Source organism: Haliaeetus leucocephalus, unplaced genomic scaffold, assembly GCF_000737465.1.
Source record: "Haliaeetus leucocephalus isolate CR32 unplaced genomic scaffold, Haliaeetus_leucocephalus-4.0 Scaffold184, whole genome shotgun sequence".
NCBI lineage: Eukaryota > Metazoa > Chordata > Aves > Accipitriformes > Accipitridae > Haliaeetus > Haliaeetus leucocephalus.
In genome coordinates this window covers 4,307,361-4,334,645 of record NW_010972620.1, presented here as the reverse complement: position 1 = coordinate 4,334,645, position 27,285 = coordinate 4,307,361, and the positions used below count along the sequence as shown (strand labels likewise).

The 27,285-nt window shown below is 38.5% G+C and overlaps 1 protein-coding gene across 1 annotated transcript in view; it reads right to left on the bottom strand.

Moving 5' to 3' along the window:
- Positions 1–27,285, bottom strand: part of ABLIM1 (actin binding LIM protein 1) — a 94,710-nt gene that overhangs the window by 10,946 nt on the left and 56,479 nt on the right. The window contains 8 exon segments of the mRNA XM_010564719.1: positions 465–570; positions 705–796; positions 3,001–3,141; positions 5,452–5,499; positions 17,307–17,436; positions 18,726–18,761; positions 23,571–23,726; positions 26,603–26,698. Of these exon segments, the coding sequence (XP_010563021.1) occupies positions 465–570; positions 705–796; positions 3,001–3,141; positions 5,452–5,499; positions 17,307–17,436; positions 18,726–18,761; positions 23,571–23,726; positions 26,603–26,698 (805 nt within the window).

Sequence of the window (27,285 nt, the reverse complement as noted above, 5' to 3'; positions counted from 1 at the left end):
CCAATCAGAATGTCAGCCAAGGTCAAAACACTAGCTGTGTTCAGAATATGCAGCCCCATTGGTAAATGTTGCTGATTTTCTGTCCCTGGGAGGAGAGATTAAACAGTGATAGGAACCACCAGTTTAAGCAAAACGTGTTATTGTAATTTAATAACCCAGCCTATTAGCATATGTGTGATGTGATAGTCACTGAATATTTTACTTCACTGCTTATCTATATTAGAAAATCTCTCTCCTCAAAATTGCCTGAAAATTCTCAACCTCATATTTCTTCTAACTAAAAAACAACCACAACACTCCTCCTGTCACCAAAACCAGCTAATAAATTAGGCCACTCTTTGAGGGGAGAATACCACACATACACATACGAAGCAGTCTTCCCAGTGGTCTCTTCTGGGAGACCGCTTGATATGTGTATATGTGGTGTTCATTATCCACTGTTCATTATTAGCTTTATTGCCTACATGTATTACCTGGAGAATCGTAACGACTGGCAGAAAGGGCTGACCTATCGCGACTCTCCTTTTCCATCTCTTCTTTCAATATCAGTTGTCCGAGACCAGAGTTGAGCTATTAAATGGCAATTAAAAAAAAAATCAATAAAATAAAGCTGATCAGGGCATTAGTAGAAATTGCTTGCAGAAAACAAAGGGGCACTTTCTGGGTGGTGTTCAGAAATGGCATGAAGACAAGCTTATAACCACCTTCATGAGCTGCTCCTCCTGCAGCTGCCGGCGTCTCTGTAGCTCCTCATCATCTTCCTCTCTTCCACTTGATCTGCGTCTCATGTCAGCTCCTGCTTCCATAAAATCACAGTACAGAGAGAGCTTTGTGTATCAGTTCAACTGCAGCTTGAAGATTTCAATGCTAGTTCAAAGTACTGGTCAGTTTGATTTACTGTATAAACAAAGCAGTATTCTCTTACAGACTCAAAAGACTTTTTCAAAACTCACTCTTAATAAAACTCACTCAAATAGCCTGCCCTATGGCTATCAGGCTTCTTATAACATTAAGAAGTTAAACCGCACATGAGTTCCAAACCAAGAAACAGTCCTGGACACAAAAGACATGAATCAATGTAATAGAAAAAAGGAGCTCAGATTGCTAGTTCTGGAACCATGGGGTTTAATTGCACCAGTAACTGTATCAGTGGCTGGAAACATAAAGTCTGATTTACATTTGTACTTCTATCTAGACTCAGAAAAGTAAATCTGAATTAATATTTCAAATGGAAAATTAAACTACATTAATCTCCTAAATGGGCACTCATATTTGGAATAAACAAGGCCTTATTTTTAGTCTAAAATGAAGCAAACTGATTTGATCCATTGGATAAAGTTGAGTTAATTAAGACACAGGTGTTCTACATTTTAGTTCCTTACTTTTTATTCAATAATCTTTATTTTCTTGAATTTTCTTAAGAAATAGTCCAATTTGGACACCAGGACACTCCCATGAGTGCACAGAATATGATATTGCTGCAAGCATTTAGACAGCAGTTGTATTTTTTTTCCACACAGGCTATATCCTGATATATTCACCAACCCTATGCTAGACAAACTGAGTGTTTTATTTGAATGAAAACTAAATTGTGCAACTAAAGTATCAGAAAGGTTTATATCAATTAAATGTTTTGTACAGCAGTTAAATTGATGCTAATATGGAGAGAGACAAAAGGTTATGGAGAAATTATTTGTTTGTATTTAAATTTTTTTTTTTGGTGTCTCAGGCTTTTGCAAGACTTTTCAATACAGTGGCAGTAATACTCTTTTTTTTTTTTTTTGACAGTTGAGCTCATTCTAGCTCTGTAAGCAAAATATCACACTCAGAAAATCAGACAAGAAGCTGAAAAACCTGGGGCTTGTGGGTTTGTTTTTTAGAGATCAATCTTGTGTGATACCGTCTTATTTCTGAATAAAATACTTCCATGAGCACATTTTTATCTTTATAGTGTCCAACCAGTCCTGTTTAGTTTCTCTAACAAAATCACCTGATAGCCAATATACAAAGTACTTTTACTGGAAACAATTAAAAGTTGTCATCCACTGCCTAGAGACTGAGCTGAGAGCCAAAATTTCCAACAAAGGCTCTACCTCAGACATACAACATAATAATGCTGTAGTTAACACAAGCATTGTCAGGAGACTTTCAAGTATGTAGATGTTATCACCATGACTGTAATGTTTGTCAGGTTGCAATCCTATATAAAGGACATCTTAAAAAAATTGCCGCTGCATAAGCAGCCCCTTCAATTGGTCATTGAGCTCTCCCACCCTCTGTCTCCTCTCTTAGCACTTCTACAAAAATCCCATTGCGATGAAAACCATACACTCCTTCAGAGAAACCTGAAACAGGCAACACGTTCAGTGTTTCAGACATGACTTCATAAAGGAACTAGGTTAGATAGCTTATTTTATGCTATAGGGGTCAATAAAAATTAACAGAGAGAAAAAAGTACAAAACCAAAAAAAATTTTAAAATGATGATGCACATGATTTAAAGAAAAGAAAATAAGATACCTGTAGTGCTACAACACAGAAGAAAAATACAGTCTGTAGAAACAGTAACTCTGAAAATCAGGACTTTTTTAGTCCATTAATTTTTCCACTTCAGTCATTGCTTCTTGTTGGAAGCAATCATATTTTCTGTGGAATATTTGCTATTAGTTTAGGACTAAAAGATTAAATAGACAATGACTGAAAGAAGTCAGGCTTGTGTGACACACCACGTTTTTTAAGCTACTGCATGGCAGTTCACATAATTTGTCTATAGGTTAGTATCAGTGTGATCAGCCCTTTAGCAAAACCTCTTCTACTCAGCGCTATTCAAGAGTTTTAAATTCACAGACACTCAGAGGTCTCACCAGAAGAACTGCACTTTGTGGTAAACACCTGGAGTGGACACAATCTTCACTACTCATTTTTACAGCTCCAGTATTAATCTACTTTGGTTACCAGTACCTTTTAAGCCGCATCGCTTGTATCATTTTTTTTTGCATACCTATGGCCGCAAGGGAGGGAGGACCTGGCCAGTGGTCCGTCTCAATCTTTGGTATCTCGTTGGGTGCGGGTGCATGAGCTGCTGGGAACTTGGAGGACTTGATGATATCCTCGGAGGACTTGCTCTGTGCTGCCAAAGCAGCTGCATCTAGATGGCAATCAGGGAACTTAGCTATGTAATAATCTGTACCAATATAAAGGTTGTCCTTATTTTGGCAAAATTTTATACTTTACAAGAAGTTAATTTTCAAAAGCAAACATTTTCATGTTTTGCTTTTCTAATTGCAATTTGAAGGAAAGTAATGTCTTTCTCTTGCCAATAGATTGGAATCAAACCCTCCTATCTTCCCCCATCCCCACCCCCAAAATAACCTCAAATCAGCTTTGGATTTTACTAGGGTTGCACAGTGTTAGAATGATTAGGCAAGAGTGAGAAAATTCAGTCTAACAGTATTTGCCAATATCTCCTAAGGACAGCTGATTATTAATGAAGATGAAACCAGATATATGTACTGATCTGCCTTCCCTCTAGGGCAAGAAAACAAATGCGTCAAAGGAACAGCACTAATTTTAGCTCTACTGATGCTAATTATTTCCTATGTTTCTGTGAAAAGCTGCAAAACAAACAAAAAAATAAATCTGAAACAAATATATTTATTTAACCAGTGGATTTTTTCTGCTGCATGCCCTTGCTTATTAGCATGCAGTAGTAGTAAAAGCAGATGTGAATTTATTAATAAATACTAAACTCCATTCAGATCAACTTGGCAGGGAAAGGCACTTGCAATGAAATGAACCTCACCAATAAAATATCTCATCAGTGGGGCATCCACTTAAGATTCCAGTCTAAGCCAAAGTCTCTTAAAAGCATGTGAGGATGTGCATTATGGCTTTCACTTCTTGACATATAAAAAAATAAATTCCAACAGGATTCAATTTACATTAAAACCAGCCTTAACTACATCTTATCTGCAAACTGCTAGCTCAGATCACCTTCTCTTATATGAAGCTATTGGATCAGAAGGAAGGATTCTGGACTTTTTTTCCCCTTTTCTCTTTTTTTTTAAACAGAAAGACTTCTGTTAACAAAGTGAAGCACTGTGTTGCTCATCCAACATGTTCAGGGTAGTTTAGGAACATCAGTATTAGGTATCATTGGGAATTCTGAGCATTTTATGACTGGGAAACTCTAAGCATAATTGCAAGTACGGAGGAAGCTGGTCAGAGTTTACAAAAGCATGACTTCAAACAGTACTTACGTATTAGAATTGGTGATGTCAGTGGTTAAACATTCACATGTTAATGGGAGGTGAGGAGATACATTAAAACCATAAAAATAAACAAAAATAATGTTAAGACTTTTCCCAAAATTAGCATATGGTTTGAAACTTATTAAAAAAAAAGGAAAAAACCCTGACAAAATACCACAGCAGTGTTATTTGCAATGCTTGTTCCTGACTAGAGAATGGACTTCCTGGGCTTTCCTAATCATCTCAGCTCAGTGGCTCTCAGCCAACCCTTCATCTAAACCCTGTAGTACTGCTAATTTGCAACTTAACCCTAAATACATTTCACTGGATAAAGGGTCTGCAAAGGGATGCAAACTCAGTCTTTAAAAAGCAGTCATCCTTCTTTCACCCCACTACATAAAAATCATCTCCTATTCAAAGTTTTCTGTTCACAGCAGAAGGGAAGAATGAACACACTCCGTTATAAGGGGGACCTTGCTCTGCAGTACTGAAGACTGGCAAGGCAGTGGGCTTCTGCCATCATCGTCATTTCAGACTTGCTATAATGACGTCTACACCGAAAAGATTAAAGCACTAACACTACTGTCCAACTCAGAATCCTAACACCTGGAAAAACAAGTACAGCGTACTACCTGAGCTGTATCACAGGGCTTGACAATCAAAATAGCCCTGCCAGTGGTAAGTCACCTGTATTATCTTCAACAATTAAAGATTCTTATTTAAAGCCACAGGTACATTGGGAATTCCAGTCTGATAATAACATCTCCATCTTTGCTGTTAAAATAAATTATTATACTTTGTCTGTTTAAAATAAGGATATTCCATGAAGTCCCTGTCAGAGAACAGTCTGTTGTTAATCCATTTTAACATTGATCATGATCAATACCTGTATTCTGAAAACATAAACTTAAAGAAGTGAAATACAGGAAGGCATCATAATGCTAAAGAGACAGGAAAATCCCAGTTAATGGCAATTTTGCCATTAATATCAACATGGCCAAGATTTAAACCATATGATCCAAATGAAACAACATGCTTTAAAACATAAACACTCAGCAGGACATGCAATAACAGCTGTTTCAAGCTTGGACTACTAATTTTTTATGCTTACAAAGTAAAAACTGAATGCTTTTCACTAGTCTGCATGCCTTTTAATTTAGTTGACACTCCAGTTTTGAAATAAGAAGGGAAAGATCATTTACCGTGTTGTTTGTAGATGGGTGGTTTTCTGTAAATGTTGACACCTTGATCTGTGAAATTGAGAAACAGAAAAATGGGAATATGAAAACTACTTCAGTTGTAGATAAAGATAACTCCAACACTAAAACAACAGACAGACCAAATCAAGGATGTAGCACAAGAAAAAGCCAGAAAGCTATTTCTAGTATTATACAAAATCAGATTGTTTAAAGAAAAGAAAACATAAGAACAAGTGAAAAGTCAAAGACATGTGGTATGAAGTCCTTTGGAGCTGATTCTGTAACATGTGGATGCATCCAAGTCATGAACCATTAATTTTAAACATTCAGAAGATTATCGGTGGGATAAAAGATAGAGAAGAAATGCAAACAAGCAAGACATTTCAATGGTGAAGATACAAGCCATTTGGGGAAAACTACCCCAAATAACTTTTGTGGAAAATTGTGCTTCAGTCATAACAGCTCAATTTTCTTTCCATCTGACTGGCTGGATTGAGCAGAGGAGAATGCAGTGAGCCTACAATTCACTTAAAAATCCAGAGAACAAAATGGCTGCCTAATACACTGGTTTGAACAGTCAACAACAGCTATACTTCAGTGAGTCGAAGGGATGCTTTATGCACTGTTAACTAACAGACTACTAATTCTCAAACCACAAGGATAGATTTTATTTCTTTTTCGTGATTTTTTTTTGTAAGGCCTACCATGTTGCACATTATCAATGTAAATCAGAATAAAAGCACTTCCCAGAACTTTAATGCAGTAAATCTACAACATATCTAAAGATACCATATTTTTACAAATAATAATCTAAGACAGGAACCAGTTTGTTCTAAACTATCCTCCCACCCAGGCCCAACACTTCATGTATTCGGCACAGCCACAAATACAAAAGTTAATCCAAAATCAGTGCTACAGTGCAAAAATCTGTCAAAAACTTATTAGAAGACCAAAATGAGCTGCTGGGAACTAGAAAATTTATGTCAGAAACCCATTTTGCTACTTCATACTGCCTGAAAAAAGTTTTCAGTTATATTAGAATGAAAGATGAAAAAGCATTTTAGAAATACATGCTGTTATCACAGATCCAATTAAAGTGCTACAGGAGACAACTTAGCCTTTGGCATTAAGGAAAGCTAACTTTAAAACTCTATTGAAACAGAGGCAAATCTTACTCTGCAGAACCCTACATCCTTGACTAAACAGGCAAATTCATTGCACACAAAGACACTGAGGTGTCTTGCTAGCGATCTGTTATGGCTACTTGACCAGCAAACAGGTATAAACATTGCAAGGGTAGTCATGCAGTACTTCTGCGCACATCTACACCAGAAAGCTCTAAGGAGGACAGGAACACAGCTCCTTCTGTGGCTGCACTGCGCCAGCTGAAGAGGACAGCTCTCCCACCATGCTAGAGATTATTACTCAGAGCTATTCATGCAAGTAAGTGAGCTTTAGCTTACGCAAGTCAAAGTGAGCCAGGTTAGCTTAAGCAGTTAAAACAGCCTACTTTAGCCAAGCCAGGTCACTCTTATTTAAAGGGAAGTTCCCACAAACAGTTTATCTGCCAGATCTGAGGAAAGGAGGAAGAGCAGTAACCTCTGGCAGTGTGAAGGGATACTAGACTGAAGGGGACCTGAAGAATAACTGGGTACAATAAGCTTTCAGCTAGCACTGATGCAGTTAGAAGATGCATGTCCACAACGCTAGGGACAAACCCTACCCTCATCCCATCAAAATCCAAGACAGATGATCTTCTCAGAGGCTGGAAGAACTGTGCAGCTCACTTCAAAACAAAGCCTGCCCTTTATAGAAAAGGCATCCTAAGGCATACATATCCTTGTGGATCTGCAGGTCTCTCTGAGGACACCAAGCCATTGCACAAAACAAGTAAAGAAACATCCTCATCTGCTTTAAAAAAAAAAGGAAACACTAAACTAGAACTGTTGGGTTCAAGACTGAAAGAAGTTACAACAATCTGAATGAAAAACATATGTAATGGCTCACTGGTCAACTCTTTTCCGCATGTGACTCAAAACCAACTCCTCCAAAGTTAGCAGTTATGCTGGTGCTCAGCTGGTGCAACTGGGAGAAAAATCAAGCCCTGCATAGCTCATATCCAGCTCACAGGCCACCGACAGACCCTGAAAACCAAGGCATTCTAACAGTGAAATACCTGAACAACAGAATAGGTAAAAATCACAATGAACCCCCCCCCCCCCATTTCTTAATGCACTACTCCTCTCAGCAAGCCCAGGAACAGTTCCAAACCCTAAGGGTGCACCCCATGGTAAACAGCGTGAAACAATGGAGACAAGACAGAAGTTACAAAGGCTACATTCTACACTGTGACAGGACACCGAGACACATACAGTGCCAGCTCCTACCTGGAACATGGAAATGTTTAGGGGCCTGAGCGTAAGTTGGAGTGAGAGGGCGGCTGTCGGGCCGATAGGGGACAGGGGAGTTCCGACCGCTGGACGGCTCATTGCCTCCAATGAAAGAATGGAGAAAACAAAATGAGAAGAGGGAGAGCAATAAAAAAAAGCAAGCCCAATCAAACCCAAACAAAACTGGTGGAATCAAAACGTCCAGGGAGAAAAGAAGTTGAACCAAAAATATAAATACAAACAATAACGAGAACTGGTAGCCCTGGTGACTTTTTTCCCCTGATATTCCTGCAGAGACAAAAATTCATGTTCAGGCTGGAGTTGAGGTTTGAGCAGCTCAGACTCATTCTGACGGCATGCAGGCAGGAGCTGTGTGCTCGTAGCTGGTGATTAGATGGGCAGCGTGGAAAAGAAGAATGGAAGGTTACTTGGCAATGATTTAGTACGGAGACTCATATTTGAAGTTAAAAGTTACAGACACAAAGTATAGCAGCTGATACGCAAACCCAAAATGAAACCAACTCCCAAGCAGATAGAAGCAGATGCTGGCAGTTACTACAGTTCCCTAAACCAAAAGCATACAGAAGCTAGAGATGGAAAACAGCTGTTAGGTCACTTGGCCCATATCAAAAGGCAAAACTGTTCCTTACACTCTTTCATTGGTTTAGCTCTCTGGTAGGAAATTTTTGATATGGCAAAATCATTTGCAAAGTAATGCAGCCCATCTGGTGGCTGAGCCCATATCGTTGATGCCACCCCAAATCTCTGTCAATGCCAAATTTGGCTCTGGTGACAATACTTCACCACTGCTGATTTAGCAAATCTGAATCTAATGTCTAAAACTTAAGTTCCATTTTGCGCACACCGTTTGTTCCATTTGTAGGATCGCTCTTACTAGGACTATTTCTTTGCCTCCTAACAATCCACCACAGCAATCCAACAGCCCTGAAAGTTCCCATGTCTGTCAGGGCAAGAGGGTTGCTGCAGAATCATGCTGGTTGATCCCCAAGTATCAAGGCTTAACAGCCAGATATCCAAACACATGACTGTGTGTACCACAAAATAATGTTGCTGCCTTTTACTCTGTCCCATTCTTCACACTAGTGCAAACTCATGCAAGCAAAAACCGTCCACATGGGTGCTTATTTTACATGGGTATGGGTGACCACAATGGTGAGAAGTAGGGGAGCATCAAACCCCTTCCATTTTTCAGGTATGCGCAATGGCTTAAAAAATCCTAGAAAAGCTGATTAACAGAGTAAGGAAAAAAAATGGGGGGACAAGGATGACACAAGTACAGGAGGGCTATAAAACACAACAAAAAAGAAACTGCAGGCCTCCTTTCAGCTGCAGGTTTCCTATGTCCCATTAGAGGACCCAAAGCCTTGGACTCAGCACGCTTCTTATTTATATATTTGGGGCAGAGGGGTGGAGGTAGGCTGAGGGGGAAGGAAAAAGGAAGTTGTCTTTACACAAAAGTTCCTCTTTTACTTGAACGGTCATCTGTCAATCTAAAAGGCACCAAAAGGGAGAAAAAACAAAAAGCTCTGTACAAACCTCACTGAGAGAGATGTGCCACAGAGGCCTCTGCCAGTACACAAGTTAATCCATCTGCATACACATGTTTTAAAAATTACATGCACAGTTCAGGGGGCTTGGCTGTAAAAAATTCGTCCAGAAGAATGCATGTGCAAAATTCATTTACCACTTGGATAGTTCAGCCCTAAATGACATGATGTTCTTTCAGCCACATGAGTTGATGATGTTTTTTTATTTTGGGTACAGCAATGCTGAGCTTCTGGCCAGGTGACAGTAATTGCTAGGTTTACTAACTCTGAAAAGCAGTATGAACAATTATTTAAAACAATATTGTCATTTCTCAATCTATGGTCCTTTACTTGGCAATTCCAATATTGAGTTCTACTTGTCCAGCCTTTGAGATACTGTGATGGTGAAACACCTAACTTGGTTAAGCTGATTTTACTTATGTCTTTTGCTTCTATTTAAGTTACTTTTCAGCAAAATCATTGTTTTATAGGGAAAAAACCATCAATATTGAGATGGCCTCAAGATATAGTTAATTCTAAAATTTATAGCCTTTATAAAGACATGTCATTCTGCCTTTCTGCTTCCATTAGCAATTAGCATATTCAATGAAAGGGAAGAATCAAAAGGGATTTATTGACCTGTGGACTTGTCACAACAGAGGAGTCACAAATACATTTTACCTGTTGGGAACTAGCAGTCAAAATGTGAGTGTGTTCAATTTACAATGCCTCTATCATCACCACTACAAATACAGGGAAGAAATCCTTCCTATAGCCCCCTCTTTATCTCAACTAGACACAACTAAGTATGCTCACACCCATAAATATACGCTTGCTCATCTTGTATCTGTACATAGATATTTTGTTTAGAGAGAACTGGTAATGTTGTACAATGCACACAGTACCAGGCAGGCAATTAGCGTGGTATAATCCCGCACATGTTGCTTTATCAATGTCTCCATTGGCTTGTATTTCCTGGGGTTCCTGTGCAGTCTCTCTCTTCGTAATGACTCCTACTAGTACTGACAAATGACTCTCCTTTACACTTTCTAGGATGGCAGTCTCATTACCTCCAACCACTGTGGGAGGGAATGGTACATCTACTTAGATTCTCATTAGACCATCCCTGAGGAACCCACTCTTGTAACAAGGCTTAAGTGCTTCAGATGCAGCTGTAAAATCACCCACTTTTTATGAAAGCAGTGCCAACATCTGTAGAATGTGCATATGCACACAGGAAAGCAGAGCTGCTAGACTGCCTGCACCTGCCTCCCAGGGCCTCCTGGCCAGCCTGCTTGCAGCTTTACATAAAAGTAGCGGCTGTGCATGCTCTGAATTTGGGTTCCTTGCTGTGCCTGCACAGGAGAGTCTCTCTTACTATCTCAGATATGCCATAACTAGTGTTAACTCCACAAAGCAGCAAGCACTCCAGTTCGCCAACACTGTAGGAAAAACTGGTTCCCACACCCCTGGCATGAAGTTGAATGCATGTGTGTAGGTGGGTGGGGGATTTTAAGAGATAACAGAGTAAGTTTAATGTAAAAATCAATCACTTTAACACAGCAGCCTCAGAAGTGAAATTCAGAGCCTTTTTTTTCTTTCATTCTGTTTGCTCCACCAGGTAGTTCCCATTTTCTATAGCTTGATTTGTTAAGCAGGTTCCCCTAGCAGTCAGGAATATAACTGCTTGCCTATACACAGCACGGTGTAATGCAGGTTCCTGCTGCCTTCTGAAGTGTTCACCACTGGGCTCACTGTGTGATTCACAAGGTAAGTTCACAGGATCAGGCCAAAAAACCCATATGCAATCAACACTGAGCCTTCTGTCAACTTGCAACCAACACTGAGCCTTCTGTCAACTTGCAATTTAGTTGCTCTTTTTCTGAATACACGTAGGAAAAAGAGCTCAATACCACCTGAAACCCTAAGTCCTATTCAAGTTTTGTTCTGAATGATATCATTCATCATCTTGTCCAGATGTGTAGCCCTTATTTCCCACACAAAACCGAAAGTCATGAAACAGCCAAAGCACGTCTGTTTTCCAGAGCAGAGCTTTCAGCTGCATCCACAAAACCCTGGAAATAGTGATCACACACAGAGAGCATTTGATTTCAGAGACCTGCCTCGGGGAAAGAAAGCAGGAACCTGTGAAAACCAAGGCCCAAAATCACTACAAAGGTGGGTAGACTCCTTATAGGAAGGTCTGTGAGCAGAGGAATACACATTACTTCGGAGCTCTTTTTACATGGAAGTCTTACAGGGGCTTTGCAATATTCTTGAATGCCTCTGAAAAATTCTAGGCATGTGAGATGCAATCCTGGCTCTCAATGAGAGTTTTGTCTCTGATTTCAGCAGGGTCAGGGTTTCTTTCGTTCATGGACTTGTTTTGATTCTTTCATAGCAGAGACAGTGCTTTATTGAGACAACACCAAATTCAATGGAGATTAAATGAAGTCTGAGCTGATGCATATTACACCCTCTTCCAGCTCATTCAACATACATGTTACATCAACAAACTCTGATTAAGACCTTCTGAGGCATATTTAGCCCTTTCACTCCTCAAAGTTCTTTACATTTGGCCTGATCTACAAGGCTTGAGCATTACGCTTGTTTAAACATTATGTTTTATGAAAACTCACTGAAACTGGTCTAAATGTCTATTTTTGTGGCTTGATGATACAAAATAACACAGACGTAACGTGTCATATGCCACTTTCATTATCATTATGCTGTTTGGAAATTACGTTTGGCATGATCCATATTATCTGACTCCTAAAGGAAAAAAAACCCCAGAACTATAGCTTTATGAAATCTTTCTTACAAACTTACACCAAGTTCACCTTCCTGCTAAAAGTACACGTGGCTTTGAGAAACGCTGACCAAGTAAAAAGGAGATCACATGATGCCTCTTCTTTGCATCACTGCAAATGTATCTATCGCGTCTAATTAATCCCAGACAGTGCTCTAGTTCTCATTTCTGATATATTCACAAGGGTCCAATTCCCTAGTAGACACAGAAATGCTATTCTCAAGCTAAAATAATGCAGTTCTTTAAACTGAAAACAAACGCCTAGAATACCCAAGGCAAACAAACCCCTATGGATAAGAATATCAAGGAGTTGCATTAGATGCAGCCAGTGCCAGAATAATCTCCTTTTTCTGCCACACAGACATAAAAAGGGGGTACTTGGACAAATGTGGTATGCAAGGAGGATAAATGAAGAACCATGTGGGAAACCCAGATTAACCTCATCAGTTGATAACAAAATACCTATTTATGAACATGAAGTAGTGAAGAGGACAAACAATATAGTGCAACTGGACTTCACTCAACACTACTCAAATGTTAAAAAAGAAAAAACACACAACCCCCTCGAACTATATACTGAACAAGCTGTATTAACCCTTCCTATGAAAACACACCTACAAGTTGCAATAGTAGAGAGGTTTGTTTAACAAAAATATTACCAGTCCCTTCCCTATCATCTTGTCTTTCTTTAAGTGCATGTGCACTGTTGGTACATATACGCATATACACACTATATGTACTTTCAGAGTATATCTTATTAAGAACTATCTTCCATCATATTCCTTTTAGAGGACAAGCCAGAGCTTGCTCTGACTTAGGGAACATTCTGAACATTTGTTCATCTAATGTTTTGTGAGCACTTCGTTGATCACTTAACATGCTGGAAAAATTACAAAGGTCTTCAGGCCTTTTGACCTTTTGTACCTTTCAATATTTTGCATTAATGGGAAGACAAAAGCTTTTCCTAAGCTGTTTCAGTAGCTACTTATCTTCACCTTAAACAAGTCATAGAAATAAAGATGATTTTTATCTAATTTAAGTGTAACATAGGATCTTATTGTATCTTTGCCTGCTATGTGGGAGAACCTTCTGTTACCACACAGGTACATAGACACTGAATAAATCACTACCAAATCCTTCCATTTGATAGTGTTAATACAGCCATAACTTTTTCACTGTGAGATTTAGAATTATTTGATGGTCTTTCTCTGAAGCTTCTGCAGTGTTTCTTTTCAGAAAATCACGGATTCTTACAATGTCTTATGTGACATATCTGAGAAGAACCATACCCACCCCTTTGTCTACAGTGCTTATAATCCCACTTAGCCTTTTGTACCAATAACTGAGATACATACCTAATCTACATGCCAGGTAATTCTTTGAAATCTGAAAACAATAGGCATGGATTTCCAATAGTTCTTCTGATTTATCTGTTGAAGAAGCTATTTTCTCAACAGAAAAAGAATGAAAATGCCACTTGAAAGAGTGTGAGCATTGATTTGTATTTACAGCAAAGAAATGTTGAAATTGCAAGGATTATGAATTAACTGCATGCTGAAATGAGCAGTGTATCTATTTTTAAGGGTCCCAATGTTTTAAGTTTGAAGTGAGATTTTTTTCTATGTAGTGACAAAATAGGAAAGTTGAAAGTGCATATTCACAAAAATCGTCTAAGAAAATTCAGGGGTAAAATTAGTAATGGTGATCGGAATGCTTGAAGAGTTGTAACATTGAGATGTATTAGCATTTCTTGAAAGTTCATGGCAACAACTTCTTTGCAACTGTTTTTGATTATCTCCAGTTTAAGATTATCTACATCAATCAGTGGTGCCAGAATAGAATCTATGTTCAACTTACTCAACTGTCTCTTTTTGAGCTCTTGTAGGTTATATAAGCTATGACCTTCTCCCCAACAGAAGAGATGGCACAGCCAGAGAGTGCTCCAATAGAAATAAAAGTAAAACCACATTCACAGAAAGCAAGAAACAAAACTAAAAGCATATTGAGCTGAATGAGCCGCTTGAAGGAACACAATGAAAGAACAACCCTCCCCCAAATCAAACCATGGAAAATAACAGATTGAAAAAAACAGAAATGACCAGATCCTCAGGTAGTGTAAATCCTTGCAACTCTACTGCCTTCAGTAGAGTCTGCTGATTCTCACTAGTTGAGGAGAGGCCTAGAGATTTTAATTTTACTTTGTTGGGCACTAATTATTGTCAATGGGATTAACAATTATTAACTTCCTTGTTGCCACTGATCTTTATATGAACTCTTTTTTTTCCTTCTCCATATTTTTGATCACCTTGTTCTCAGCCAGGCAGTATATGTAGTCAATTTTTAAATGCATATTTTATGAATGTGGAAATAATAATTAAATTTGATATGCTAACTGCTGTAGTGATTGTTATGTACTGCTTTAGAAAAAAGCTAAATTAGACACATATAGGTTCTAAATAGTAAATGAAAATGCTTTCCTGTATATTTCTAATAGGTAATGGCTTGATGACTCTTCAACTAGGGCCCTTAGAAATGACATATTTCCTCTGAAAAAAGGACATTATGTCTATTCTAACGTAGTTTTAAGTGTAACGGCACATTTCGAGGCATGCTCAGCTATACAGCCAATGACAACCTTACGGAGATACACCTTATTAGCTTTGACAGAAGGCTAATAAATCTCCAGCCTGGAGGGTACTCCCTGGGGAGGCCTGGCTCCTTACCTTTGACATGGGGGATGAAGTGGTGTCGGAAGGGGGAGTTGGGGCGGGAGTCATGGTGAGAGGAGCTGAGACTGCTAGTGCGCAGGTATGACAACCGCTGCACACCAGTAGAGAGCAGCTCTGCGGCAGCAGGGAATCGGGGGGCAGAACAAAATGAAAACAAAGAAAAACAATAAGAGAAAGGCAGGGAAGGAGGCTTCAAAGGAAGAAAAAAAAAGGCATTGAACAATTAGGATTCTGAAAAGAAGGAAGGAGAAAAAAAAAAGGTTAAAGACGTACCGAAGGGTTCATAAATGTTAGACAAAATTACAGGAAATATTAGAAGAGAGGCTCAGATTTTAACTGCGTCACTAATTTAGCATAACATTTATTGGCTTAATGAGCTTCTGATCTATGCCTTGTTACCAAAAAGTAGCCTGATACCACCATGCAAACATCACAAACATTGATGCTCAATTAGTTAAGAAAGCAGCTGTTTTGAAAAGTGCCTGACCAAAAAATGTTAGTCAAGAGGCATGCAAGCTGTTTTCTATTGTTTTAAGACATTCCAAAAATGCTGCCAACATCAGCTAGGGCACTGTGGGAGGAAAAGGCTGCAAACTTTTTCAAAACTTGTAGCACTCAAATTTTTGAAGAACCTTATGCTGACAACATCAACACAGTGGTTCACTTCTCTCTTAAGGGCTAACCGGGAGCCAAAGAGAAGTTATCTCGGGCCACTGGGTTTATTCACAGAGAAATTATTCTTGCAAATAACATGATGATAAGAAGTGCCATTAGGAGAAAAACGGTAAATATACATGTGCTATTATTCAACACGAATAACTACTGCAGGAAAATTATAAAGTAGCATTAACAATTACCCCAAAGCAGGGTAGCAAAGATGAAAATGATGAGTTCTACAGAATTCTGTGTCATATAAGAAACAGAAACAGGTGAGCCAAAGATGAGATCATCTGAATAGAGATAAGTTTGAACAAGTATCTTCTCAGAAAATCCCTCAGGCTGTGAACTTCTGAAGATTTTACATTTGGATCCAAACTCTGGCTTGAGCCCATCTGCCCATCACAAGTTACATAAACGGAGACTGCTTCTGGGGAAGGTCCTTGACTGAACACAGACAGTAAAACTCAAATTACAGTAAAGTGTGGAATAGGGCCTGGATTTGTTCATATCCTTGATACAACTGATACAAATGGAAAAATTCCCTCAGAATTGCCAGAATCAAGAGACAGAAGTTTGCAGCTTTTTCATGCTTTTAAGTCTCTTTCGGTTTCAGTTGTAACGTCATCTTAAAACACAGTCATGTTGTCAGCACTAAGTATCAGACACAATTTGCTTCTGTCCCACCTCCCTTGGGTCCTTTAAATAAGGCATTCACTGACAGACACAATTAGCTGCTTTCAGTCCACCCCCACTAGGAAATGGCTACAGCATTCAAGTTCCACAGTGGTGGCTCTATTATAAATCTTTAATTTTAAAAATGCAGCTCCTATTGTATATGGGCTTTTGGCATCCCAACTGTTCAGCTGTAATCACCAAGGAAGATGAAACTGCATGATTGTATCGCTTAATTTAAAAGCAGATCACAAAGATTTAATTCACTACCATAAACAATAAAATCAGTCTTGAAAAGTCTTCAATGAATAGCATTTAGAGATACATTTTTATGCAATTTGGGTGTGCATGAACAGTTCATTTTCATATCTTGTTTTTATATACACAACCAATAATTTTGAACGTGCTGGGAACCTGAATGACCTGTACATTTTCTATATTGTACATAGAACTTGCACATCACTGCTAAACCAGTAAATGAAGTTTGTGTTTTTTAAATGTTCCCAGGCAGTTGCCTATGGCTTTAATTAAAGAAATCTATCTTATGAACCATGAATCTATGTTTAAAAAAATGACTAGCAATTTGGAATATCTGGGGGTTTTGCTGCTGAATCTGATATTCTATGGCTGCACCAAGCTTTAAATGAATTGGTTTTTAGGGGGGAGGAATCCTACATTACTAACTTCTGTGTAGTCAAGCCATAACTTTTGTTTCCAATATGTGATAAGTTTCTCAAATTCCAGAATGAAGTTTGTGATTTGCTGCTGCAAATACTTCCTTGCTTTCAGAAACATACAAAGATTTAAAAAATAATTAATCAGAAACAAACCCAGAAGATCCATATTTATGATGTAAGAAACACTCATCAGCCTAGTACAAAAGACTGCATCAATCACGAATAAAAAACAGGTAGAAAAGGAGATATTAAAATATGGAACAATTTTTCAATTAATTTTCACTGCTAAGAGAAACAGGTGCTTCACTGTGCCACTAAGCGACATAATAAAGAAACAATAGTTTTACATATACTTCTAATGCAGTTGCCCTTACCAGGTCTGTGGAAATGCTGAGGGGAACGTGACATGGTGGGTGTGTAGCTATGACGACTGTACACTGGAGAATTAATGGAGCCCTGACTAGTAGACCTGTGAATCATGCGATCCCGAACATCTTGATAACCCTGCAGAATAGAAGCATTCACTAATAAATGTAAATGCACATTACACATTTTTAGCAGCACTTAACTTTCATGGATCTGAAGACATCAGCAGAAGCTACTGAAATAACAAAATCCCGTAAGATTTCAACCTACTGCATTATTACTGTTCTCTAATGATCTGTTCCAAAGACTCCAATCCATTTTTATAGTCTGGGTCAGAGTTCAGTCTTGGAAGGTTCCAACTCCAAATGTAATTTCTATTAAATTCTATATAATCCCAGATTTGCCCACATTCCTGTGACTCTATAAGAGAAGCTGCATTCAGAGTATCTCTCCTGCAGCATACTGCACAAGATACATGAGCTAGCCTTCATCTAGCTAACTTGGAGACCAGCAAGAATCCAATAGCTGCAGCACATAGCTCTCTGCAGCTTCATTTACCACATGTGTCAACTAGCTACATCAAAAGGTATTTAGTATCCAAATTAGATTCCCGTTGTATCTGAAAACATGACACCTTCTTGTATAGCAAAAATCAATTTACTTGGTTTCCTGGGGGAAAAAAGCCAATTAAAAAAAAAAACCAAACAGAAAAACCTCAAACCAAACAAACCCACTCCCCCACCCCCCCAAAGCCCCACGAAGCAAACCAAACCAGGACAAAAGGCGCAGGACTGATGTTAATGCATGAAGATTTACAAGAAATTTTAAGTAACTTTTTTAACATATAACAACTACTACAACTTTTATGTTGCAAATAAACAACACTCCCCCCCCCAAAATGATAATTATTCTGCAATGGCATCTATTGTATCCTGACAAATGATTTTCCAAATGTTTCATGTTATTGTGATGTTCAAATTAACTCTTAGGGAAAAGCGAAACCAAACCAAACCATAGTTATGCTTTCTTCAAGACAAAACTGCAAATGTTTTAGTAGCAAACATAGCTTATTACTTAGATGCTTAGAGCAGCATTTTAGCTCATGTAAATCACCCAGCTCCTGAGATCTGAGTCTGCCTATGCCACAAGAAGGATTAATGTACAAGAAGTGACCTCTGCTGGACAAATTACTCTGCTTTATAAACAACAAACGGGTAGGAGAGGTAGCTTCATTTTGTGTACAATCTGTCAATAAGAACGTAATGTTTTCTTTTTAGAGTTAATTTTTGTTAACTTTCAATATTCAGAAAAAGTGTCTGTGTGGCAAACAGAGATGGATCAGACTGATAACAAACTCAACACCTGCTGGAGTGAGTAATTCTAATTACAGTAAGATACTGCTCCCCCAAAGGTTCCACCAAACTTACTTCTGCAGAAGGGGTAGGTGATAATGTCCTTGGAGACTGCAAAGACATAAAAATAAGGTTAGCAAAACATCTTTGCATGTGGTGGGCCAGAAAACGGTAATCTAAACATTGCTGAAGATACACTGACATATGGCAATGTAAAATGGCAATGCACAAATTACTGAGGCCAGTGCAGCACTGGAACTTGTTTCTTCCAAATTGTTCTGGAACTGGTCCATAAACCATTGAAGCAATTCAAGTTTCTGGGAGAATCTTTATAAGCATGATTAATTTGGTCAAATATCATGCAACATCATCTCTCAGCCATCTAATCATTGCGGTAATTAAAAAATAGCTGTAAAGATCAAAATCAGAAGGGTTATTAATTTAATAACCATGCCTGTTATGAAGAAGTCTTTAAAGTGGAAATCAAAAGTAAATAATCTTAACTCAGAGCTTTGCAAGGAAAATCAGAAATACAGAACAACTTCCAGGATGAAGCATGTTTTTCCTCCAGCACACATACTCCAGCAAAAATGTGCTTCTCCCCAAGGCCTCACATTTCATACCCATGCAAAGGAGTACGTAGTTGTGATCAACATTTCTTTGATATGATCTCCTTTTAATCTCTGTGTTCTTCCATGGTTACATAAGGAGAACAGACAGGAATTACAAGCATGTATATTGAAAGAACTGCGCAAGGGCCAGCAGGCAGAAATATTACGCACAATATTATGAAAAATTTCTATTACAGAGATAGGGAAACTGAGACAAGAAATACCTTTAGAAATCAAACATAGGATTATGCATACGTTGATGGTACAAACAAGAATAAGGACTATGTATAATTACCAGTTATGGGCCCTTTAATCACAAGACAATTTGAAGCTGGAAGATCAGGATTTAATTATTTTCTTTATGCACTAAACTTCAATATTATTTAATTGCCATAATAAATGAGGGAAAAGATTATGCTTTTAAATAAGACCACAATTATTATAGAACGATACAACTATTAAGGTAATGTCTCAGAAGCAGAACTGCTGATTCTGGTCCAACTATTGCAATACTGTACAACAGCAGTAGTGTAAAACATATGCAGAATTTCTGGTAATAAATATCCAGCTATACATTTTGCATTGAGAGACCATTAACTCTCATGGAGCTGGTGACACTGTGAATGCAAAGTATCCAAAAAGGAGTGACATTTTTATTTGGGTATAGAACATCTCCTTTTCAGCAAGTTTCCATAAAGCTTTTTAAAGACTGCTTTCATTTCTTTCCACCAAAGCCTTGAATGTCTTTTACGTTCTTGCCTCCTTAATCCTTTTAACTGCACAAGTTCTATACAGCAAACCACCATTTCATTATATATCTAACAGCAGCAGCTATAAAAACTTTGCTCCCCATGAAACATACCGTATACGGTGCTTTGTAGCATCATTCTCCACAAAACCTGAGAGCTAATCTAAAACTTTCAATATGAATGAAAAAAGCACATATTGTGATGCACGTTCCCACATTTTTCTACTAGTAATTTATGTGTTACTGTAAATAAATTTCCATAATCTGCTGTGGTTGCCTAGATGCTAAGGTAATGACTACTGTAAAAGGTAGTGACAGGAATCTAAGACTGGGAAGGCATCCCAGAAAGTAATGTGCTGAATCCATGACTAACATTTCATGTATTTTCACTCCATCACTATCTGACATCACCTTGTTGCTTTTTAGGAAATGGAACCACACTCTGCAGCCAACTTACTGCTTTATCATGCACAGGTGAACTGCCGTATCTCAGACTCTGAGTCTGCCAAGGAACGCTTGTTTCTTCAGGGTTTATGAGGTCTTTTAAAATCTGGTCTATCACAGAAGTCTACACTAGTCATAGTCGTAGTTCAAAATACACTGTGGAGTTGACTGAGAAGAAACAGAATAGTAAGCCAGTGGAAATACAGAGTGATGACTCCAGATTGGGGGGGGGGGGCGGAGGGGAGGCAGAGAAAAGAAGAAGTCTGGGTAGAGAGCCTGTTCTGACTAAATTTACAGTAAAACTTCTACTCACTGCAACAGGCTCAATGCTCTACCACTTTGAGATCTATGGGGTTGCTCTAATACCTTAAGTCATACAGGTCTTCTTGTGCTCTGGGAAATTTCTGCACACTTTTACAGGTGTCGTTTTATAACACAAGTTCCAGCATTTCACACCAACCTCATTTTAACTGTGTTTTTCTTGAACTACCAGGTAGGATGCTCCACTTTGAAGCATGCATCACATTAGAAAAAATCCTTTTCTCATTTTACAACAGCTTGTTTACTGAAAGCTGTTACACACATTCAGTGCTTTCAGCAGACAGAATACTAGAAACAAAGGACATGCAGGTAAAACGCTGCTTCTCTCATTATTTATGCAACAAAAGTCAGAGCTGAGAAAAGACAATTTCAGTCCTAATCAGTTTGCTGCTAGCAGGGCAGAAGTTATAGGACATGAAGAACCTGAGTAACTGACAGTTTCTGGAAACGTTATCACTACATTAAGGGTCAGCCTCAGTAGCAGAAAATTTATTTACAGATCTCATTTCATATGTCTTAATCTCTTTTATCTCAGAAGCTAAACCACCTCTTCATGAGCTCCTTTTCTCTTCCCCCGCTAACTGCTGGTGGGTCTATAACTAAAATGCCTGGTCCCACTAGATGGTGCTATGTGAAAACATTTTTCATCACAGACTTCCAGAAAAACAAGACTGGGATTTAACTGAACTGGAGTGAGAAATTTTCCCTTCCATTGCAATAAAGAAGAAAGTCTCATGCTGTGTTTTCTCACTTTCTATGGCTAAAGTATACAATTTTCTTGTAGCCCATTCCCTGTAATTAAGGTTTGTCTCCAGTACTGAATTTGGTGGCTCTTGCACATCTCCCTTGTACACCAGAAATCTTTCTTAGCCGAGTTTAGTGATTTTTTTCCTTTTTTTTTAAATCATGGTGAAGGGCATTTCTAGTGTATAAGCTTAAACTCAGGGTCCCCTTTTATTTAACACCACCACATACACACACTTTGCAAAAAGAATGCAGGTTAAATCACTCAAAGTCTGCAAGTCCTTGCCATGACTAAACATGTCACCTCCTTTGCTTTTTAAAGATGATGGTGACTGATGTATGATGTACCAAGATTGTTGTCACTCAATTACCACAACACAAACACAAAGTAAGAGATCACTCCACCCCAATGGGCTTGTGTTCTCATTAGGGCAAGGGAAGGGAGGAAAAACAGGTACAAAGAGGTGAGGTAACTTGCCCAAGGTGACAGAAGGCAGCAGTAGCGTTGGGTGGAAAACCCAGATGTTCTGAAAAGAAGGTGAGAGCCCTTCTGTTTCCAGAACAAATTTCTGTAGTCACCAGAAATTAATTGGATTTAATGCTGGTGAAAATACGGGGTAAGAAAACCCCAAAGGCTTTTGCTTATCCCCAGAACAAGCATAACAGCAGACAAGTTCCAACATACTGCTTTGCAAGTGAGAAGCTTCCCCTTCAGGATTAACAAATAGTTCACCTTCTCTGGGTGAGATTAATTAGTTCCTCTTCTGTGACTAACAAGAGACTTGTGTTTGTAGAGGGTTTTGTGGAATGGGTCAGGCCTGTTGGAACTGGTCAGAGGTCACCAATGAATCTCACAGTAGTTTTGAACCAGATGTCAGCTTGATTCATTACCAACATAAATTTGAGGGGGAAAATTGTGTAATATTCTGACCTGTTAATCTCTTATTTTATTCCTGAGCTGAACAGTCTCTTGAATTTCCAACTCATGTTACAATTCAAAAGACTAACCCTATGAAACATTAAAGAACAAAGGAGAAAAACGGAGGCAGCTCTGATCTGTTGGTGGGCAGAACACTTTGCTAAGAAAGCAGATTATCAGTCACTGATCTGGGCATCTTCAGACCACTGGTGCGAATGATTTACTGTACTTCCTTTTTCCTCAGCTTGTCTTCATACTCCATTCAGTTACAGTCAGTAAAGTCACTGAGATTGCAAGAAAGTAAATCCATTTCCATGTCTATTTAGGTTTGGATTCAGGAAGTCTGATTTACAGTCAGATGGTATTACATGACAAAACCTGCTTCACTATCTGCACTGGAACCATATAAATAGTAATTGCAGCTATGGAAGTTCACCTGAGAAAACCGGGGGACCTTACAACCTGAAAGATATCTTTAAATACAAATTAAAGAGAATGAATTAAATAGGGGTTTTTTCCATCATTGCAGGATACAAGAATCCTTACTAAATGTGAGGCAGCTATTTACATAACACAACTAACTTGCTATCCCAGGTGGAAGAGCACTTCATTCTGACCCAGTTCAGATTTTATCCAGTATGTCTAGCAAAGTGCTCTGGAAATATATTTCCCTTCAATATGTGTAAGAGAAAGCATCCCGCTGCTCTTAATCCTTTTACTGCCCTGTATTCCTCATATTCTGTTGTGAATATCAGTGCTCCACAACACACCACGAGGTTGGGTTTTGCCTCACATTCTGGACTTTGCTGTACCCAAAGACTAGGATATCCATGTGAGTTACAAGAATGCACCTACAGACAGCCTGCAAGCCTCCCCCTGCTCCCCCGCCATTCCTCTGCCAGTGGCTCGTGTTAACGTAGGTGTTTAACTGTGTGATTAATTGTGCAGTTTCACACAAGGCATCATCATGATTGTTCCCATTTAAACCCAGATCAAACAGACAAAAAGCACTGTGAACAGCAGCAGCAACAATATCTAGGAGTGTCAATTAGAAACTGTTTCAAAAGAGGATAGAAGCGAAGCAGGCTTTGAATAAAGCATATAGCAGAATGAGTTGCTTGTCGGTTCATTACCTCTCCAAGACTCTGTCTCTCCTGTCTGTCCTCGTAGGCAGAAGTGTAGAATGGCTCATAAGTAATTAGGTCTGGACGTTCAATGTCATAAATGGCCTTGACTTTGGGAATGGCTGCTAAATCCTTGTAATCAAGGATTTCATTGTCTACTTTTGCCTGAAGGTCAAAGACAGAAGATAAATTAACTTAAACAAATGCACTGGTAATTTTTGTTTTACACAGAATTTATGATTTTTGTGTATTTGTTGTCACACTGTTGCTACGGAAAACCCTTTCTGGCACTCTACTTGCGAAGTGATTGCATCTTGTTCTTCTCCAGCAAGCCTCCTCTGCAAAAGCACACAGTGTTTTCTCAGTTTAGGAAAGAAAGAACATGGCATATACAGACCTAATACAAAAGTTTCTTATCCCCCGTAGTCAGCTGTAAAGGTCAGCTCTGCAAATGACTCATTTTGTGGCCTCAGGCAAGTATTTTCACCTTTCTGCTCTTGTTTTCCCCATATGTAAAATGTGTGATAACGTCAATTTAGTTTGCAGATTACAGAGATTATGAGAGGATTCCATGCAGAAGACCACAGACAGAAATTCAACTTATAACTGTGCACATGAGAGGAAATAAAACTTATTACAAGGAAATAAAAAGGCAAGCAGGACTATTTGTCAGGACTGAGTGTCCGAACTCCAACTGAAATTATTATATTGCACTCATCGCTCAACCTATACCCAAGCTTCTGACTAAGGCATATGTTGCTTACTAACTGCATACTACATAGTACTAACATAGACTATTTTTTCCACTAAAACTGCAAGGACCTCTTGACTAGTTAAAAAATGGAAGTAGGAAATCAGTTCCAAAGACAGCTGCACCCATTAGAAGAAGCTAGAAAGAGACCTTGCATATAGTTTAGATAGCTAATATCTTTCCTTACTTAAAAAAGGCTTTTAAAAAAATCCTCATATATTCTTACCCACCTTACAGAAACAGATTTGATGATTAAAACTAAAAGGGAATATTCAAATTGGTTTTCAATTCTTCTACTAGATATTTTATTTATTCATAGCAAGCTGCACAAGGAAACAAGGCTGATCTGTTTCTACTCACATTCAGTTCCATTCTTGCTGAGTACTAGCACCTAGTATTTTCAGAGTAAAGTGCATTTGCCTTCCCAAGCTCTCGTAACAACCACTGGTCTTGGTGGTTCTTAAGCAATGCCATAAATCAGAAGCAACACAAAACATTTTTTGATAGAGAAGTAAGGTTTGAAATAGTTAGGAAATACACGTTCTAAAAATAGCCTCAAATCTGTTCAGTTTTTATTCACCAGATATAACAAAATACCTTAAGCGAATTAACCCTTAAAATATGTAGGTATATTAAGGCATGTTATTTCTGTAATATTTTTACCACAGTCTGTTAATGAGCTGCAAATATGTCTGGATATTCTTAATCCAATATAAATTACCACAGATATTTCTGTAGACCCTGGTCTAGGCCACCATGTTGCCCTTACAGACTGTGCTGTTGAGCAGCAGTTAAATTTCATAACCTACAGCTTATGAAGTTGATATTACCAGCAGACCAGCAGTTCTCCAGGACATGCTCTGTGTTTTGATATTTGCAGTGTGAACATTTTTAATGTATCAGATAATTTTTGTTGCTGTTGCTGAAATGCACTGAAGAACTAGTATTTAACTCAAACTCAGGACTCGAGATTTGTAATTTTGGTAATTTTTCTGCATTATTATACAAGCAACTGATAAATTTGTGTCTTACACTACATTTTTACCTATGTAATCCTAAGGCTATCTGTGAAGTCAGTGATTCAGCATTATGCATAGGTAACAGAAAAGAAAGTTTGCCCTGTGGTCTGCCTCTTCCCAGCATACCTTCATCTTTGCTCCCCTCATAAGGGACTCTCTCTCACTAACTTGTCTTCCTGTGATTCTCTTCCTTAGCTGTTATCTTCCACTTCTACCTTGGGTTTTGTGCAGGTTATCTGTGAGCATGCTTTATATGAGAACAAAGGTTATATGGACTTTCAAGGAACAGAATTCTTAAATGGATGTGAGTTTTTGGAAGTGTAGGTTATATGCATGGAAATACAGCAAGTTTGAGAAGGCTGAGTTGTTCTGTTATTCACCCAAGTACATTTGAGTTGATCTTCTTCCTCCTTAGAACCAGCTTAGTACAGCCACAAAAGATGACTTTTTTTTTTGACCCTGTGGACTTCTTTGCCAAGAAAAAAAAAGGTACTGACATTTACAACACTGAAATGCCTGGAAAAGTGGTATGAAAAGAGGAGAAAAACATTATTCCTTTGAAAATTTGGGGACAACCTTCTGCTGATGTATTTCCAATTTCAATTTCTAAGATCCTATGGGCTCAAAAGGTACCAATAATAAGGCCAAGAAGTGAAAGAGATCCTCTAAAATAATGAAAAAGGAGGCTCAATTACTGAAGGAATCATATTAACACTCTACATCTCAGGTAACCACAAATAAAATAGTATATCAATAGCTTTGCATTTTCAGCACCGTTAATTTAGTAAAAGAAGGATGCTTAGTATCATTTTTGTTCTTAAATAAAAAACACATTTCTTTCCACAACCAAACCATCTGACTTCTGAAACGGAAGGTATTGTACCAGCCAGGCTCCTTTTAGTGTAGCTGACCCTCCTCCCCATGTCCTGCAACTGCAGACAGCAGATCTCTCAAGAACTGCATATTGAGGTTCACACATCTCCTCACACAACCCCTAACAAAGTCAGATGACCTGTCTGCCTTCTGTCCCTCTTCACACCACCAAATGACTTCAAGAGATTTACTGTATCTTTCTAAGGGAAATGTGACCTGGAAAAGGCCTACCCTGCTCTTGGAATTCTGTAGTTATAAAAACTGCATGGCGAGAGTCTGAACAATTTAACCACTCGAATAAAGGCATTAGCATCAGTATAAAAGTGATTTATTTCAGCATGAAGTATTTTACATGCAAGCAAGGGATCGGCAGCTTATTCATCAGAAGGCATACTTACATAGATAGTGTGGCCTGGAGAGCCAGGTATACTGGAACCTGGTCTGGAATAAATGCTTTCCGATGATGTTCTTGTAGGCTGAAAAACAAAAAGTAACTTTTCAGAGCAACCTGAAGCCATTAACATTGGTAATTTGGGGTTTAAGTGAAGAAATCTGCATACATCTTGAAATTAACTGAATTTAGGAAAAAATGTTGACACAAATGCAAGCATTCTGGCAAATTTCACAATCGTGTGAGGCAAGTAGGCTTTTTTTTTTTTTTTGGTAGGGGAAGGAGTGCTGTGAGAGGGCAAAGAGGTTTTCTGAATCACTCAATGTAAAAGACTGTTCATTAATAATAATGAACAAAATCAAACAACACCTGCCAGAGACACTGCAAGTAGCCATACAAAGTACAACCCAGGATAGTCCTGCTGCTCATTTTATCAAAACGTTAGTTCACAAACAGCTAGAGGTATCAGCAGTTCAGCAGACAAAACCATTGAGAAGAGCACAGCACACATGTTATCACTTTCCAGGTGTTCAATCACTGGATTTCCATTACAAATACAGAACTGAATTCAGTCCTTCTAAGTAGAAGGACCAGAAATCCTTGGCTTGGAGCTGTTCCTACAATTGCAGCACAATCTAGATGCAACATGAAAGCTTGACTGTTGATTGAAATTTCATGATTCCCCATACT